This window comes from Echeneis naucrates, chromosome 13 (genome assembly GCF_900963305.1).
Source record: "Echeneis naucrates chromosome 13, fEcheNa1.1, whole genome shotgun sequence".
Classification (NCBI taxonomy): Eukaryota; Metazoa; Chordata; class Actinopteri; order Carangiformes; family Echeneidae; genus Echeneis; species Echeneis naucrates.
In genome coordinates, this window is record NC_042523.1 from 4,977,820 (window position 1) to 4,992,768 (window position 14,949).

Genomic DNA, 14,949 nt, shown 5'->3' on the forward strand with positions numbered 1-14,949 from the left:
CTTTTTGTAATTAAAGCTTAGTTAAAACTTAATTCTGTGTGAATATAATGAAAGTATCAAAGTTCTCACACATATTTCTCCACAGAGAAATATTCGGAAACAGAACCTTGAAACCGACTTTCAGGATTTCAATAGCTTTGTGATCTCACAACAAAGTAGTCTCCACTCTCAGCCAATGAGACCCTCTTTCATCTGATTGGATAATACAACATTTAAAGTTTGTGCTTATGGACAAACAAAACTTAACATAAAAATAACGTAACTGTAAAATTTTAAAAGCTAAAATCAGCAGGAACCAGAGACAAATAGAGAAGAGACCAGAAAAAGGTAATGTGGTCTCTCCTGCAACATGGACTCCACCAGCTGCTTATATCTGCCACGCTGAACGCTGTGTGTTGGCATTGGCAGCATGGCCTGGGTTAAGGTCAGGATACAAGATCACGCAGTTGAGACAAGAAAATAACTTGTTTGTTACCATCGCTCATGATTTATTGACTATGAAGAGGAAATAAGTAAATCCACTTTGTACTAAAAACTGATGCTAATAATGACACAGCAATTTAATATAAAACTGTACAAATCGCAAAAGTGGACTGATGAAATATTTACTGGACTGATTAGACTGAGGAAGACAGCCACACTATCACTTCGAACTTCCAGCAGGACTTACTGCATCCTTCAATAGAAACCTCTGTTGTGTAAACAGCCTGCTGACACTTAAACACACCTGACTGTGATACTGCACCACCCCTAACCCTAACCCTGTGTTGTGAAAGATGATGATGACAACAAAACCCATAAGGGATTGTTGTTGCCACATCATTTTAGACCTCAACAGAATTTGAATAACCAGATTTAAAACAAGATATGTCCAGACAGTGGCTTTCAGAGTGTTAAAGAGCAGATGGATTAAAGCTCAAAGTACATTTTCATGGAAATAAAAAAAAATCTAGTTGGTTGTACAATTTTGTTAGTTATGGCCTTTTTTAAAAACCAGAAGATGACAAAAGCACTGAAGACTAATATTTGATCTACATGTGAATACATCCTGCAGAGCAGAATGGACGGTAAAAATAACTATACATTAGAAATGTGCTTTATTTACAGATATAGACAATTACAACACAGAAATATCAAGCATGCAGAAGTTCAATGACATACATTTGAACATGGAAAAAGGACAATGAATAAAAATTCAAAATAGAATGTTTTACAGATAAACTCAATTACTTACACTCCCTGTTTATAATTCGTTGCAAATCTGAATTTAACAGAAGTTTGTCATGGGTGAAGCTGTATTTATTCTGCTCTATTTGTTAAGATGTTACAGAGTAGATAACCAACCAACCAATCAGGACAGTTACGCTGCAACAATGAATAATTATTTACACAGATTAATTGTAGTCATGGTAAAAATTCTAGATGTTCATCAAGCAGACAAAAATGCAAATTTCTTTTTCTGGGTTTCAGACCTATAAAATACAATGTAATATAATAATAAGGTCACTTCCTATTTGGGCCATTGACGTATAGAGCAGGAGAGGCACAGAGGAAATACTGGTGATGAGGATGTTCCATGTTGGTGTGAGAACCAGCATGAACTGACCCATCATGACAGGCACTAAGTAGGACACAGCTGTTTGTGGTGGTAGCTGCTGTCGTTTTAAAAGACGAAGTGGAGAAAATAAAGGTCAACTTCCCAAATAGGCTGCACTAACTTCAGTAAAACCTCAGATGTCCCTTTGTAGCAAGTGTGTCATAAAATCGTATTTACATTTTAGCAAAGTATAATTGGCTGCTGTTGTGATTCCTGTGACCTTGAGAGTCCACGAAGAAAGGACGATCTTATACGTATTCTCTAGACGTTGAGACTGACTTCACAGGTGTGAATTTGGGTACATAATGGGGGTGTTCATGTTTGGGCGGGCAGTTCCAACACAGCAGTCCCCCTCCCATCAGCAGCAGAGCAGCAGCCGCCCAACCGATGTAGAGTGCCGCTCCTAACTCAAACCTCTGGGCCTCGATCATCAGCGGGTTGTAGAAGTTGGTGATGATGGCGTTGGCGGACCAGGAGACTGGAATGAGACAGAGCAACCCTGAGACGATGAACAAAATTCCAGCCAGGATACAGGCCTTTGCCTTGGACCGCTCCGCTTCAATGCAGTTAGTACATTTCCCGCCAGCAATGGACAGGACCACTCCGAAGATCCCAGTCAGGATGGAAATGACGATCATGGCACGAGCAGCCTGCAGGTCATGAGGTAGAGCCAGCATGGAGTCGTACACCTTGCACTGCATCTGGCCCGTGCTCTGCACCACGCAGTTCATCCACATGCCCTGCCAGATGGTCTGAGCTGTGATGATGTTGGCGCCAACGAAGGCAGTGACCTTCCACATGGGCAAGGCACAGACCACGATGACCATGAACCAGCCGATCACGGCCATCGAAATGCCAATAATCTGAATCCCTTGAGAAACCATCTTTCGTGATATATTCCACACACGAGAAGAAGGAAAGACAAGTGGAGCGACGTGAGCTCGTATTTATGGGATGATGTGTGAGAAGGTGCAGAGAAATGAGGGTGTGTGATACCACAGTCCTCAGCTCCTATTCGCTGGGGGGAGTTTATACACAAACAAACGGAAACCCAGTGACCTTTACTTTTGCTGACCTGCCAGGAATCCAAAGCTTCAAGGTCAGATGGGGATATGTTACTCCCGTTTATTCCCCAATGTATTCCTTATTATCACAGATGAGTAACCCAATAATTTCAAAGTCACAGAATCATTCATTAACACTGGATAAACAAAGTAAATAGGAGAATATTTGCCTGTGAGTGTGTGTGTGTGTGTGTGTGTGTGTTTCTAACAGCAGGAGGCAGTGTTGGACAGGATATTATTTTTTAAGTGCCTCAGGGCTGCACTGCCGCATAGTGGTTAGCGCTGTTGACTCACAATAAGAAGGTTGTGGGTTCGTTTCTTGGCCGGGGGCCTTTCTGTGAGGAGTTTACTTGTTGTATCACTTTCCATAGACATCATGTTTGGGTTAATTGGTGGCTCTAAATTGTCTAAGTGTGTGATGGACCGTTGACCTGTCCAGGGTGACCCCAGTCTCATCCAGTGTGAGCTGGGATTGGCTCCAGCAGCCCCCCACAACCCAGAAATGAATAAGCAGTATTAGATGAACGAATGAGGAGATGCCTCACTAAATCGCAGTGATAAAAGTAATTTTTTGGTGAAAAAATCCAACTTCTTGATTTCGAGCATTTTGGAAAAATATATTTCTATTTAATTACCACGATTACACAGACTTGACGTAAATTGACTTGTCATACTTATGGTTATATGTCTCTGATAAAAGATGTCAGTTTTTGACAGTTTTTGTCTATATTTACCTCAAAGTTAAAATAGAGCTATTACTGTAGATAAATCAATGAAACAAAAACAAAACAATTTCACAATATAATGGCTATTGTTAAAAATGATAATGTGATTATTTTTGAGGGTGGGCAGTTATTATGCTGAACTTTGTTAGTTTAGCTTATGACAAAGATAAATGAGATAGTGAATAGATAAGAATACACAAAACATCCTCATTCATTTGATGAGGTGTCTTTATTTACACTTTCAGACAGTACAGTATAAAACATACATATAAAATGATGCAAAGGATAAAAATGAAGAAAACACATTTCACCAAAGTAGCATGTTAGATGTTGATCTTTTCTAACTTAGTCCACAGGAACAGTTGTTTGGGGACGTGGCACAAATCTTCTTGGTGCTGATGAAGCACATGCAGAAGAAAAGACATTCCAGCCGTACTGTGGCTGTACGGATCAATTCAATATGGACCACAAAGTCTTTGACTCAAGTCTTTCTTTCAGTCTTTCGCTCTTGGCCTTCTTGTTTGGCTTCTCTCTCCTCAGACATAGTCCTTGGGTCCAGTTGAACGCGGAGCCGAGTACTTGGCAGAGAAGTTATCCTTGGGAGGGCAGTTGGCACATAGGAGTGCACCGCCTATGATGAGGAGGGCTGAGGCCCCCCAGCCAATGAAGAGTGCAGCTCCCAGCTCCCTCTTCTGAGCCTGGGGCACGAGTGGGTTGTAGAAGTCCCTGATGGTGGTGTTTGCTGTCCAGCACACCGGGATGAGGCACAAAACTCCAGCGATAATGAAGACCACGCCTGATGCCACGCCAATTTTGGCTTTGCTGCTCTCGTCCTCCACGCAGTTGGTGCACTTGCCCCCTGCGAGGGAAAGGAGGACACCAACGATGCCAACCAGAATAGAGATGATAACGAGTGCTCGAGCAGCCTGGAGGTCCTGGCTAAGGGCCAGCATGGAGTCATAAACCTTGCACTGCATCTGGCCCGTGCTCTGGACCACACAGTTCATCCAGATGCCCTCCCAAGAGGTTTGAGCGGTGACAATACTCTGGCCGATGAAGGCTGTCACTTTCCACATGGGTAGAGCGCAGGTAACGATGACCCCAATCCAGCCAATAATACTGAGGGCAATGCCCAATATCTGGCAGGCTGCAGACACCATGTTTCCTCAATAATCTTCTTGCTCAAATGTCCAAGAAAAGGTCCAAAGTTGAAGTCAAATAGTGCTTCAGTGCTCCCCAGGAGTAAATGTTTGGTCAAGGTTGGAGCAGGCATTTTATACACTTAACTCGGGAGGGGCTTGAGTCATGCACACACAGTCACATAGAACTGTGACGTGATGGCTTCCATCACCACCCCCACCTCCAGGCTTGTGTCATCATGTCACTCAGATCAGCCTACAGGTGCCCAAACTGGCATAACGGATTTTCAAAAATAACATCAGCCACACCTTCAAGGTAATGTGTTGGCCATCAAAGAGGTTTTCTATTCTATTCTTTAGACATGTTATTTGATTTTTCAAGAACTGAAAATATGGCATTTGTTGCTTGTATTCACAAAATCATTGCCACAACAACCACCAGTTTGAAAATGACAACTTGACAACTTGGAAGGAAGAAAAAGTCCCAAGGTTTGATCTTTTTTAGACACAGACAATCTTGTCCTGACTTTTCTCCTGATGTTGTCTGTTGACATTTGCCCTTTGATCTTTTCAGCTGAGGGAGTTTCAGGTTGAATGAAAAGAACACACTCACCTTCCTAAAGACACAAGTGTGCAGGTGAGAACAGGTGTAAGAGTTAAAAATGGACAGTATTTATTTTAATTTCTTTATAAATCCATGTTAATCCCACCACGTCCAACACTTGCTTGGTCAGTCACTGTTATAAATAAAAAGACTCAACCTCAATTTGTGGCTTTTACACCTAATTTTTCAAACATCATATTGATTGTCTGTGTGAATTCATACAAAGTGAGCAGTGTGTTGTTACATTTAAAATTTTTCCATGAGAAATAAGTGGCTTTTTAAAACTATCCCTCAGGTATTTATTGTATGATTAATGAAGGACATGTTACTTCATGTACTGATTTAAATAGCTCTCTGATACGGTCGTGTAATAGAGTAAGAGGACATTTTTATAATATAAGTAACACATCAAGCACCTCAAGATTTTCAAATATGATAATAAATGCTGAATTATTTTCATATCAATCCAGTTTAAAACTTAATCATAAAGAGTCATAGTATGGGAGGAAACAAATCTGACCTTTCAACGTTGTCAGTCCTGAAAATCAGAAGATTTTGCCGCCTTTTCCTTTAGCTTAATCTCGGGAGCACTATGTGCACTCTGCAGCCCAGAGCAGTCCTTAGTTTTCCACAGCAGTTAGAAGACATCAGGAAGAGATGCTGGAGAAAAGACAAACACCATGCCGAGTGATTCCATTTGACAAATTTGCAAAAAAGAGGGAATGGTGAGAGGGGGCAAAGAGAGGTAGAGAGAGAATCAGATTGTTTCAGAAATGAATGGAGGCAGTGTTTAGGAGCCAAAACTGCCGTTAGGACTATAATGCCTCTATTTTATCCAAGGTAAGATCATTAAAGCTACTGTTGCCTGGCCATGGAGATTGGGTTCCACACATCAGGAAGCATGGAGGAATTTCTACAATTAAGAATCTGAGGAGAGATGGTTTCAGGCTGATATTAGTGAAAGTCAAGAGCAGCCACAGGCCTCATGTGTATAAAAGTCAACATATAGCAAAAAAAGGCGCAACTTTGCAAAAGGGAGCTGCTCAAATTTCAGAGCAATGAGAAAGATTGGACTCTAGCTGCTGTGAGAAACTGCCACAGGGAGCTGAGGTGACAAGTGTCAACATGCAGTGTGAAGCAAGCTCAGACTTCACAGTAACGGCTGTCTTTGGCTGTGGTGAGCCCAGCCCTCGAGTTAAACTGGCTGGGTCAGTGCGCATATAATGCAAAAGTTAATAAATACACAATCGGCCTGCTGAACAGAAAAAGGGTGTTTGAAAAATGGAAATGTGTGTTTGAATGGCTGTTTAACTATAACTTGAACGTGCGTACATATAAACTCCGTAAACAGTACACAGAGACATACTTCAGTCATTTTGAATAAAAGGTGGGAAACTGCAAAGTTTAGTGTAAGTGCAAAGTGTAATTTTTGCTCTTTAATTGATCCATTTAAGAAAGGAACAAAAAGCAAATGTCCTGTTTTGTGCAGCTTAGAGGAACAAAGGAATGTGTCTCCAGTTTGGAATAAACCAATTAATTTCGTCATGCGAGAAAAATTGTCCTGAAATAGCAAAAAAACAAACAAACCAAAAAAAAAAAAAAAAGCAGTGTAGGTTTCATGCATCCCATTGTGTGTTTGTGTGTGTGTGTGTGCCCCAAGGCCATTGTTCCATCACAGTCACAGTTTCAGTGAGTGATTGAGGCACACTCAGTATCTCTGTCGGATCCACAGTGAGTCATGTGTTATGCTTGAACCAGACAGACACATCACATGACATGATGCGTCTTATTCAAATTTTTTGACAGCATTTTTCATCGATTTCCTTTATGACTCTCTTCAGGCTCTTATCTTATTCAGGGAGAACTCTTTTTTGGATGCTTTTCTAAATGAGAGTGGCAGGAAAATCTTTGAAAATCAAGCAGTCTAATTGCATTGTGAAAACACAAAATACCCACAAGATGAGTCAGAATACAGATGATTTTGGTTGTGAAATAGGGAAATAAGGAGGGGGGTGGCGCTGTGGAAACTTTCTGCTTCATTTCTGTTCATTGTGAGCAATAGGAACTTACTTTTTAAAGATTAAAAAGCAACTTTTGCTTCCTTCTGTTGCTTCCTATTTTTATTGATGTTAATCATCATTGGACTTCCCTCTCAGGACTTTAATAATTTGTCCTTCAAATGAATGCACATCAGTTTGAAGCATCGATCTGAACTCAATAACATATTAAAAGAACAAAGGTTTGGATTAAATGTACACAACAGCACAACTACTGAGAAACTGATGCAGACACATGGCACCTCTTAGAAACTGGTCAGACTCGTTCCCGCTCCCATAAAGTCAGTGGTGAAAACTCAGCAAGGTTTCCTGCAAGTGGCTACATGTCTGAAACTTACAGGTGCACCTGTAAGTGTGGTGAACTCGTTCAGCTGGAGAGAAAGCTCTTTAGCTCCACTGTGTACATCTATTTTTATCCAACAGACAACAGAAATGTGTAGAGGATTACAGAGCGAGGGAACAAAACTTAACATTTTGCATTAATATAAGTCCAGTGTATGCTTCATTTTTATAAAGAAGTTTAAAAATGAATTAGGAACATCATGAATATGAATAACTTGAAAGATGTAACATCAGGCTGTTTTTGTTTTGTTTCTTCTGTCCATCTTAATCAAAGTAATATCATAAAAATCATATATCATAATAATCATAGTAATACAAATATCATAATCGTGAAAAAGACTTTATACCCAACCAGCTGTACCATGAATCCAGTAATGAAATAACAATAAATATCAGATGTCAAATCCTCAAATCAGCCACACACACAAGTTTTACATATGTGTGAGTGTGGAAATGACTAAACTCAAATATGATGGCCAGTTGAGCTCTTATTTGCCTATCAGTAAAAGTATCATAGAGTGAGGTAATTATTGTTTTTTTTGTTTCAGTTGTCCTTAGTAACATGGAGATATCTGTGGAGCACATGTTCTGTTCTGTCTGTTGCATGAGCTACACACAATCTGTTTTTTCCTTTATCTAGTAACTAGCCTACGGTGCTCCTTTACCTCGCCTTCCAAATATTTTTCTTTCGAAGCAGGAACTCCCTAACATCATTCCTTACAGAACAACTTCTGCCAGGTGCATGTTAACAACGCAAAGGATAACAAAACAAGTAAACATTTTCCTTTCTCAAATAAGTGAGGATAAAAATAAAACCAAATGCAGATGGGTGTCGTGTGTGAACTGGCTTTATAAAATCATGAACGTACAAGTATCATTACAGTGGGTAAAGCTGAAAATATATAAAGACAATACAAATAATTGAATAATGACAAAAAAACATTGTACATTAAATAATGATTTAATCAATTTTTATTTGAAAAAGAGATAGATGAGGTTTTAAAAGATGAAACTGACTCAGACAACATGATTTCAGTGCATATTTCAGATTGTAGAGATGCATGCATGCTGATTAACACCTACACAGACGATCAAGACATGATCCCAATAAGGTGTGTTTCAGCAAAGCCAGGCAAACATCAACAACACAAAAGTGTGATACAAGAGTGGCTCCCCCTGCCTGTAAAAACATACACCTGCACCATGATTCACAAACACAGCAGTCTTATGAAATGATTGGATTAAAACTGTGCCAGATTTTATTGTTGTCAGCTGAACACAACAACCAGTATTTTTCAAAAGTGGGATCTGGTTCTGCTCTTTCTTTTGACTCGGGTTACACAATCCCAAACTTGTTTATTCATCAACAGGCGTTATGATGTCAAAGCAACCATAAACCTTTGTCGCCTGCTGTATTGGTAATACTTCTCATAGTCACTCAGGATGTTTAAAAAAAAAAAAATAAAAAAATAAATAAATAAAAAAAGAAGCCTGTTTGTTTCTGAACAGGGCAAGAATATTCAAGCTGATGTGAGAAAAGAGCTGATATTTAATAACTGTAATAACTGCAATATTAATAACTGCAATATAACAAATTTAAATGAATGCTAATGTCCTGTCAGGTGTGTGTGACTACACCTGTAAGGGAGGGTGTGTGTGTGTGTGTGTGTGTGTGTGGAAGTTGACCACAAGATAGCAGGGATGCACATTCTGACTGTGACCCCTGTTAGTTAAAGAAAAGCCTGTAATGACAGACATTTCACCTCAGAGGTCCTGTCGCCTTTAGGGAAACCACCTGCTACTGTTTCTATTTTTTCAGTTAACAACTGGTCGGCATGATCAAGTCCAGTATGGATTCACATACAGACAGAATGGCAGTGATATACATATTTGAGAATACTGAAGAGCGAGGGCTCATGTTTTTGTTGGAATTGCTTTGGGGTCTTTTGTGTGTTGTTGTTTTTTTTTTCATTAAATCTAACAATTCTAATGGACTCTCTCACAAAGAAACTGTTCTAGCTAAAACTAAATGTGTTCTCTGTCCTTTGAGGTTGCCCAATAACTGGTCACACAAAGGGAAGATTTACTTAGGAGATTAGTTGCACACAAGACGCATCATTAAGTAGCAGGTATGTTTTTATGGTTTAACATTTGCAACAGTGTATTTCATTGAGACTCAAAAGAGTATTATCTCCTTATACCAGATCATAGAGTGCAAGGCTGACCTTCTCAGATGATCAATTTCATGAATAAATAAACACATACCATCATTTAAAGCAAAAACTCCTCAGCCATGCAGCCTGACAATAAGGCTGTTAACTTATACTCAGTGTATTTTTCCCTCCCAGGTGGGATTATGGAGCTGACCAACAAAAACAAGGCCTGTCATTGTTGCTTCTTTGCCTCTGCTGTGGTCTCATTCAGATGGTGATTCAGCATTTTTTTTTTTTTTTTTCAAGGTTGCCACATGTCAGAGATACACACATACTACTCCGTCTCAAATTCAAATGTTGGTTAATTTGCATTTTAGAACAATCATTTCTGAGACAATGAATGACTGCTCTGAAAATGTGGACTGGATGTGAGACAGCAATGTCATCCAACCATTATTTAAAAATGTTTTATTGTTTTCTGTTATAAAAAATACTTGAACATTTTCATTAAACTCTTTCAATTCAATTAGATAATTTAGATGCCAAAAAGAAAAGGTATATGCAATATTCCACATGCAAAATTAGTTTGGGGGTAAACATGATGCCACCTTGACTCCACCTTCGGTCATCTAAGCTCTATAAAGAAGGTAGAATCTGTTTCTCCCTCTCCCTTTCTCTCTCACTACAAGTCTTACGCAGGACTTTGAGTCAATGAGATCTGATATCGCCTTCATCTGAGGAGGGTTGAGCTTGTGGACACAGAAGGCCTTCTATCCACAGAGCCCTGGAAGAGAATCTTGTTCTGTTTCTTCCTTGTCCGCAGCTCCAGCGATGTACTCTGCAGGCTTGGAGATCCTCGGGATGATCCTGGCTGTGGCCGGTTGGCTGGGGGTGATGGTGGCCTGTGGCCTGCCCATGTGGCGGGTGGCTGCCTACATCGGTCAGAACATCGTCATCTCCCAGGTGATCTGGGAAGGCTTGTGGATGAACTGTTCAGTGCAGAGCACAGGCCAGATGCACTGTAAAGTGCACGAATCCATGCTTGGGCTGCCAGCAGACCTGCAGGCGGCTCGTGCTTTGGTCATCATCTCCATGGTGCTGTGCATTGTGGGTATCAGCCTATCAGTGGCTGGTGCCAAGTGCACCAACTGCAGCCAGGATGTAAGCAGCAAACCGCGGCTGGTGGTGGCTGCTGGAGTGACCTTTGTGGCGGCTGGACTGCTGCTGCTGGTGGCCGTGTCCTGGACAGCCCACGCCATCGTCCTGGGCTTTCACGACCCGCTGCTTGCGGAGACGGGGAAGAGAGAGTTTGGTAATGCTCTCTACTTTGGCTGGGCTTCCTCCTGCCTGCTGATTTTAGGGGGGGCCCTGCTCTGCTGCTCCTGTCCTCCCAAATCAGTCACAGCACCAAGTGGCGGTGGCACCGCGGCTCTCCAGGTGGACTACTCAGCTGTCAAAAGCATGCCAGTTAATGGATACACCAGAAAAGACTACGTATAAACCTGCGACACACCAATAACCAGCATTAACACTGTATTCAGAGGATGGATGGATGCTAGCATGGATTTTAATGTACCATATGGAACTTGGAAATATAGTATGCATGCTTCATGGTGTGCTTTTATTGATTGTTTTTGGTTAGCGGTCGGCAAATCCTGTTGCTTTTAATATGTTTTCAAAGGTGATTTCCCATACAGACTTTTGCTTTTTTAAACTGTGTTTTTAAGTTTCTAAAGCAACTTTTTTACAAGATGGTGAATAAAACTATCATTGCTTTTCATGGTGCTTGTGTAGTTGCAGTTTGTAACACTTTGTGGCACTTTAATGGGGAGTGTACAAGCATTCTTTATGCAGAAGCGCTTCAGTAAGCAGCAAAAAAAGGGCAACATGAGCTGCACTGGTACATACTGAAAATAGGTGTTTTATTTCAGTGCAAATGGAGGAAAGGAACAATAGCGCGTTTGTTTTAGAGCACCTTATGCTTCCCTTCATTTACGAGAGTGAAAATGAATCAGAGATAAAAGTCTCTATCTGTAAGGGGACGTAACCGAGACTGTAACTGAGCCACAAAGGCCCCGTTTATCAGCTAACTTAGAACTCAGGCTCCAAATGCTGCTCAAAGATTTACAGAATGTCAACAAAATGTCTCTTTATTCGTTGTACGAAATTGGTAGGTCTTGCAGATAGACGATGACTTGAGTAATGTAATTTTCTGAAGGAAAACAAAATTAGATTGTTTAGTTATAAAATGTGTTCCACTAACAGTTTATGCAGGGTACACAAATTTGCAGGGCTATTCGAAACCATTGGTTGCAAGAAATAATAATAAAAAAAAAGAATAAAAAAACTGGTTTCTGAATATACTGAGAACTCCCTTTGACTGACCGCTGAGCTGCATTGCAGCATCAGATAGCTAAGCAAACAACAAATCAAATAATTTGATCATCTCTGCGATCATCTGTCCTGTACTCTCTTTCCCTTTGACCGCTGTCACACTCACACAATTGTCATAATAATTGCAAATGCATAGAGAGACCCACCAGAACTAACCCTCAGGAGCTTACACAAGTGTGTTACAATTTTATTGCTCGTGTGTATCTAGCTTGATGGATTAAATAGCATATAGTCAACACTAGCTACTTCTCTGGTTAATCTCAACATGTAAGACTTAAATATACATTTATTGTTCAAGAAAGATTTGTACTAATATACGCTCATCATCTCCTCGTAGCAATAGTTGAATAGATGAAGACAGGCTTTGGAGTTTGTAGTGTTTTTATCTAAAAGCTTTCCTTTTTTCAACTAACTATTGGAACCTGGATTTGTACATCATCATAATCTACAGTTGGCAAAGCTTTAATCCCGTTAAGATGAGGGATGCTGAGAGAACTGATAGAGGTCAGAGGGTAGATTGAAGAGCTCTTTCTTTATTGTGGCACCTATTAACTGAGGTTGAAACATCTGATGCACTAAGCGACCTTCTGAACAAGGACACTGATAAGAACCAAACCCAGCCCCCAGTCATGTACATAAAAGTGTGTCACCCTCCAACACATTACCCCCCTTCGCTTTTTTAATGACTAGAAAAAATGTGTCCTGAAAGAAACACTCACGTTATCAGACCATGGCCATATGGACAGGTTGTTTATGCCGATTGTCTTGCTCTTCTCGTCTGTGTTGTCAGTTAATTCCTCCCAAATCACAAGTGAGACAGTTTTATGAACGCAACATACCCTCAAGATTTATCACCACAGCTGAACATAAGTGGCAGAGTGCCTTCCTTCCTTGCATGCAGAGGCCCTGGGTTCAAACCCCAGCCACAACCAGTGCAAGCACAGGTAAATGGGGAGACTTGTGACAGGAAGGGCATCCAGCGTAAAAACTGCAGCCAAATCAAACATGCAAGTCACAGAGCTGATTTGCTGCCGTGACCTCAAACAGGAAAAAGCTAAAGATGAGAGCAAGAGGGGGGAAAAAATTGATTACAAAGAACTTTATTATTTATTTATTATTCAGTATTCATTAATGTTTTCATTTCTTATTAACACCTTAATTTTTGTATTTAAAAAAAGCTTCATGCTAAAACTATGAAAAATAATGGCTACAGTAACATGAAAGATGGAGGCCATGCTTTATTAAATTTGTTGGAAGGACACTGAGTCGCACACAGGATATTTTTGTAAATACACACTGCAAATATTAACTGCAATCCCATTGGTTTCCAAAGGATGAGCACATTTTCCTCACTTCCACCATGCTCCCCTTTTCCTCTGCCTTCGCCTTGTTAGATTTTGCCCATATAAATGAGGAATAATTAAAGCAAATCTGATTTGTGTGGGTCTCTGAATCTGACGCAGACACAATAGGAAACCTCCAACAGTTGAGACTGAGCCTTCCACTTTCAATCATTCATCCAGAGATCTGCACTATGTCTGTTATCCTTTAACCACTCCAGAGCTGCGATGCAGGCCCCCTGTTTACTCTCCCCTCAGATGGGAGCGCTACCGGGATTGAGCAGGTTGAATGATTAAGCTGAAGCCGTTTACATGCCAAGGCTGGATTTGGGGCCATCTAAACAAGGTGGGACAGGAGATGTTTGAACCCATCGCTGGCCAATGACCAAGTAACTCCACCCTCTGCTGAAGAGATGTGCCGTTTAAATGAACAACCAGTTCTCTAGAGCACACTCACTGAATCTGCTTCTGTCTGGACGGGACATCTGTGCACATTGACTCCTGTGTGGTACAGACATGCCTTCAGCGGGATTAGAGATACTTGGAGTGACACTAGCTGTGCTGGGATGGATCTCAGCCGTCGTGTCCTGCGCCTTGCCCATGTGGAGAGTGTCAGCTTTCATTGGAGTGAACATAGTGACAGCGCAGACGACCTGGGAGGGCATTTGGATGAATTGCGTGGTCCAGAGCACAGGTCAGATGCAGTGTAAAATCCACGACTCCATGTTGGCTCTGAGCTCCGACCTTCAGGCTGCCCGTGCTCTCACTGTCATCTCCATCGTGCTGGGCATTGTGGGAATCTTGGTGGCAATTATGGGAGCAAAGTGCACCAACTGTGTGGAAGAGGAGACAGCTAAGGCTCGGGTAATGATAGGTGCTGGGGTGGCTTTCATCCTGGCTTCCCTGACTCAGCTGATCCCTGTGTCCTGGTCTGCCAATACTATCGTCATGGAGTTCTACAGTCCAGTCACACCTGAGGCACAGAAGAGGGAGATTGGCGCAGCTCTGTACCTGGGCTGGGCTGCAGCTGCATTTCTGCTCATTGGCGGGGGCATCCTCTGCTCCAGCTGCCCCCCACAACCTGAGAAAAGGTACAGGCCTCCAGCAAATGTCATGTACTCCCAAACCAGGTCAATCGCCCCAAGTGGCTACAACAGCCGGAGGGACTATGTCTGAATAACTGAAACACAAGTGCGTATTCTTGGTGAAACAAAGAAAAAGCTCATGTCACCAAATGTCCCTTCGAACAAACTTTGTGCATTTGTCACTGTTGGTATTCACTGTTTGTTAGTGATGTGCTATACCCATTATTTTATGCTTAAACATATACTTTGTTACACAAACTTGAAAAACTGGTGATTGTAGTTTTTTACATGTCAAGAAACTTTGGACTTCACTGTTTCATTATCTGCATTTTGTGAGCATTCAATTATGCTTGATTTAATGTTGATTTTTTTTCCATTAAAATCTTTTATTTTGATTTAACCTGTCTGTTCCTTTTATCATTTAGGGCTAGGAGACTTTTTATTTTACG

At 41.1% G+C, this 14,949-nt stretch overlaps 4 protein-coding genes across 4 annotated transcripts; 2 read left to right on the forward strand and 2 right to left on the reverse strand.

The window, feature by feature from the left end:
* Positions 1-1,074: 1,074 nt before the first annotated feature.
* Positions 1,075-2,536, reverse strand: LOC115052856 (claudin-4-like). The gene has a single exon (XM_029517268.1). The coding sequence runs from the start codon at positions 2,479-2,481 to the stop codon at positions 1,846-1,848; it is 636 nt and encodes a 211-aa protein (XP_029373128.1). The 5' UTR covers positions 2,482-2,536; the 3' UTR covers positions 1,075-1,845.
* Positions 2,537-3,579: 1,043 nt separating this feature from the next.
* Positions 3,580-4,643, reverse strand: LOC115052859 (claudin-4-like). The gene has a single exon (XM_029517274.1). It carries the CDS (start codon positions 4,544-4,546, stop codon positions 3,923-3,925), a length of 624 nt encoding a protein of 207 aa, XP_029373134.1. The 5' UTR covers positions 4,547-4,643; the 3' UTR covers positions 3,580-3,922.
* Positions 4,644-10,479: 5,836 nt separating this feature from the next.
* Positions 10,480-11,181, forward strand: LOC115052718 (claudin-4). Its single transcript, XM_029516999.1, has one exon. It carries the CDS (start codon positions 10,513-10,515, stop codon positions 11,179-11,181), a length of 669 nt encoding a protein of 222 aa, XP_029372859.1. The 5' UTR covers positions 10,480-10,512.
* A 2,750-nt stretch (positions 11,182-13,931) lies between these two features.
* Positions 13,932-14,748, forward strand: LOC115052618 (claudin-4-like). Its single transcript, XM_029516841.1, has one exon. It carries the CDS (start codon positions 13,932-13,934, stop codon positions 14,589-14,591), a length of 660 nt encoding a protein of 219 aa, XP_029372701.1. The 3' UTR covers positions 14,592-14,748.
* Positions 14,749-14,949: the final 201 nt, after the last annotated feature.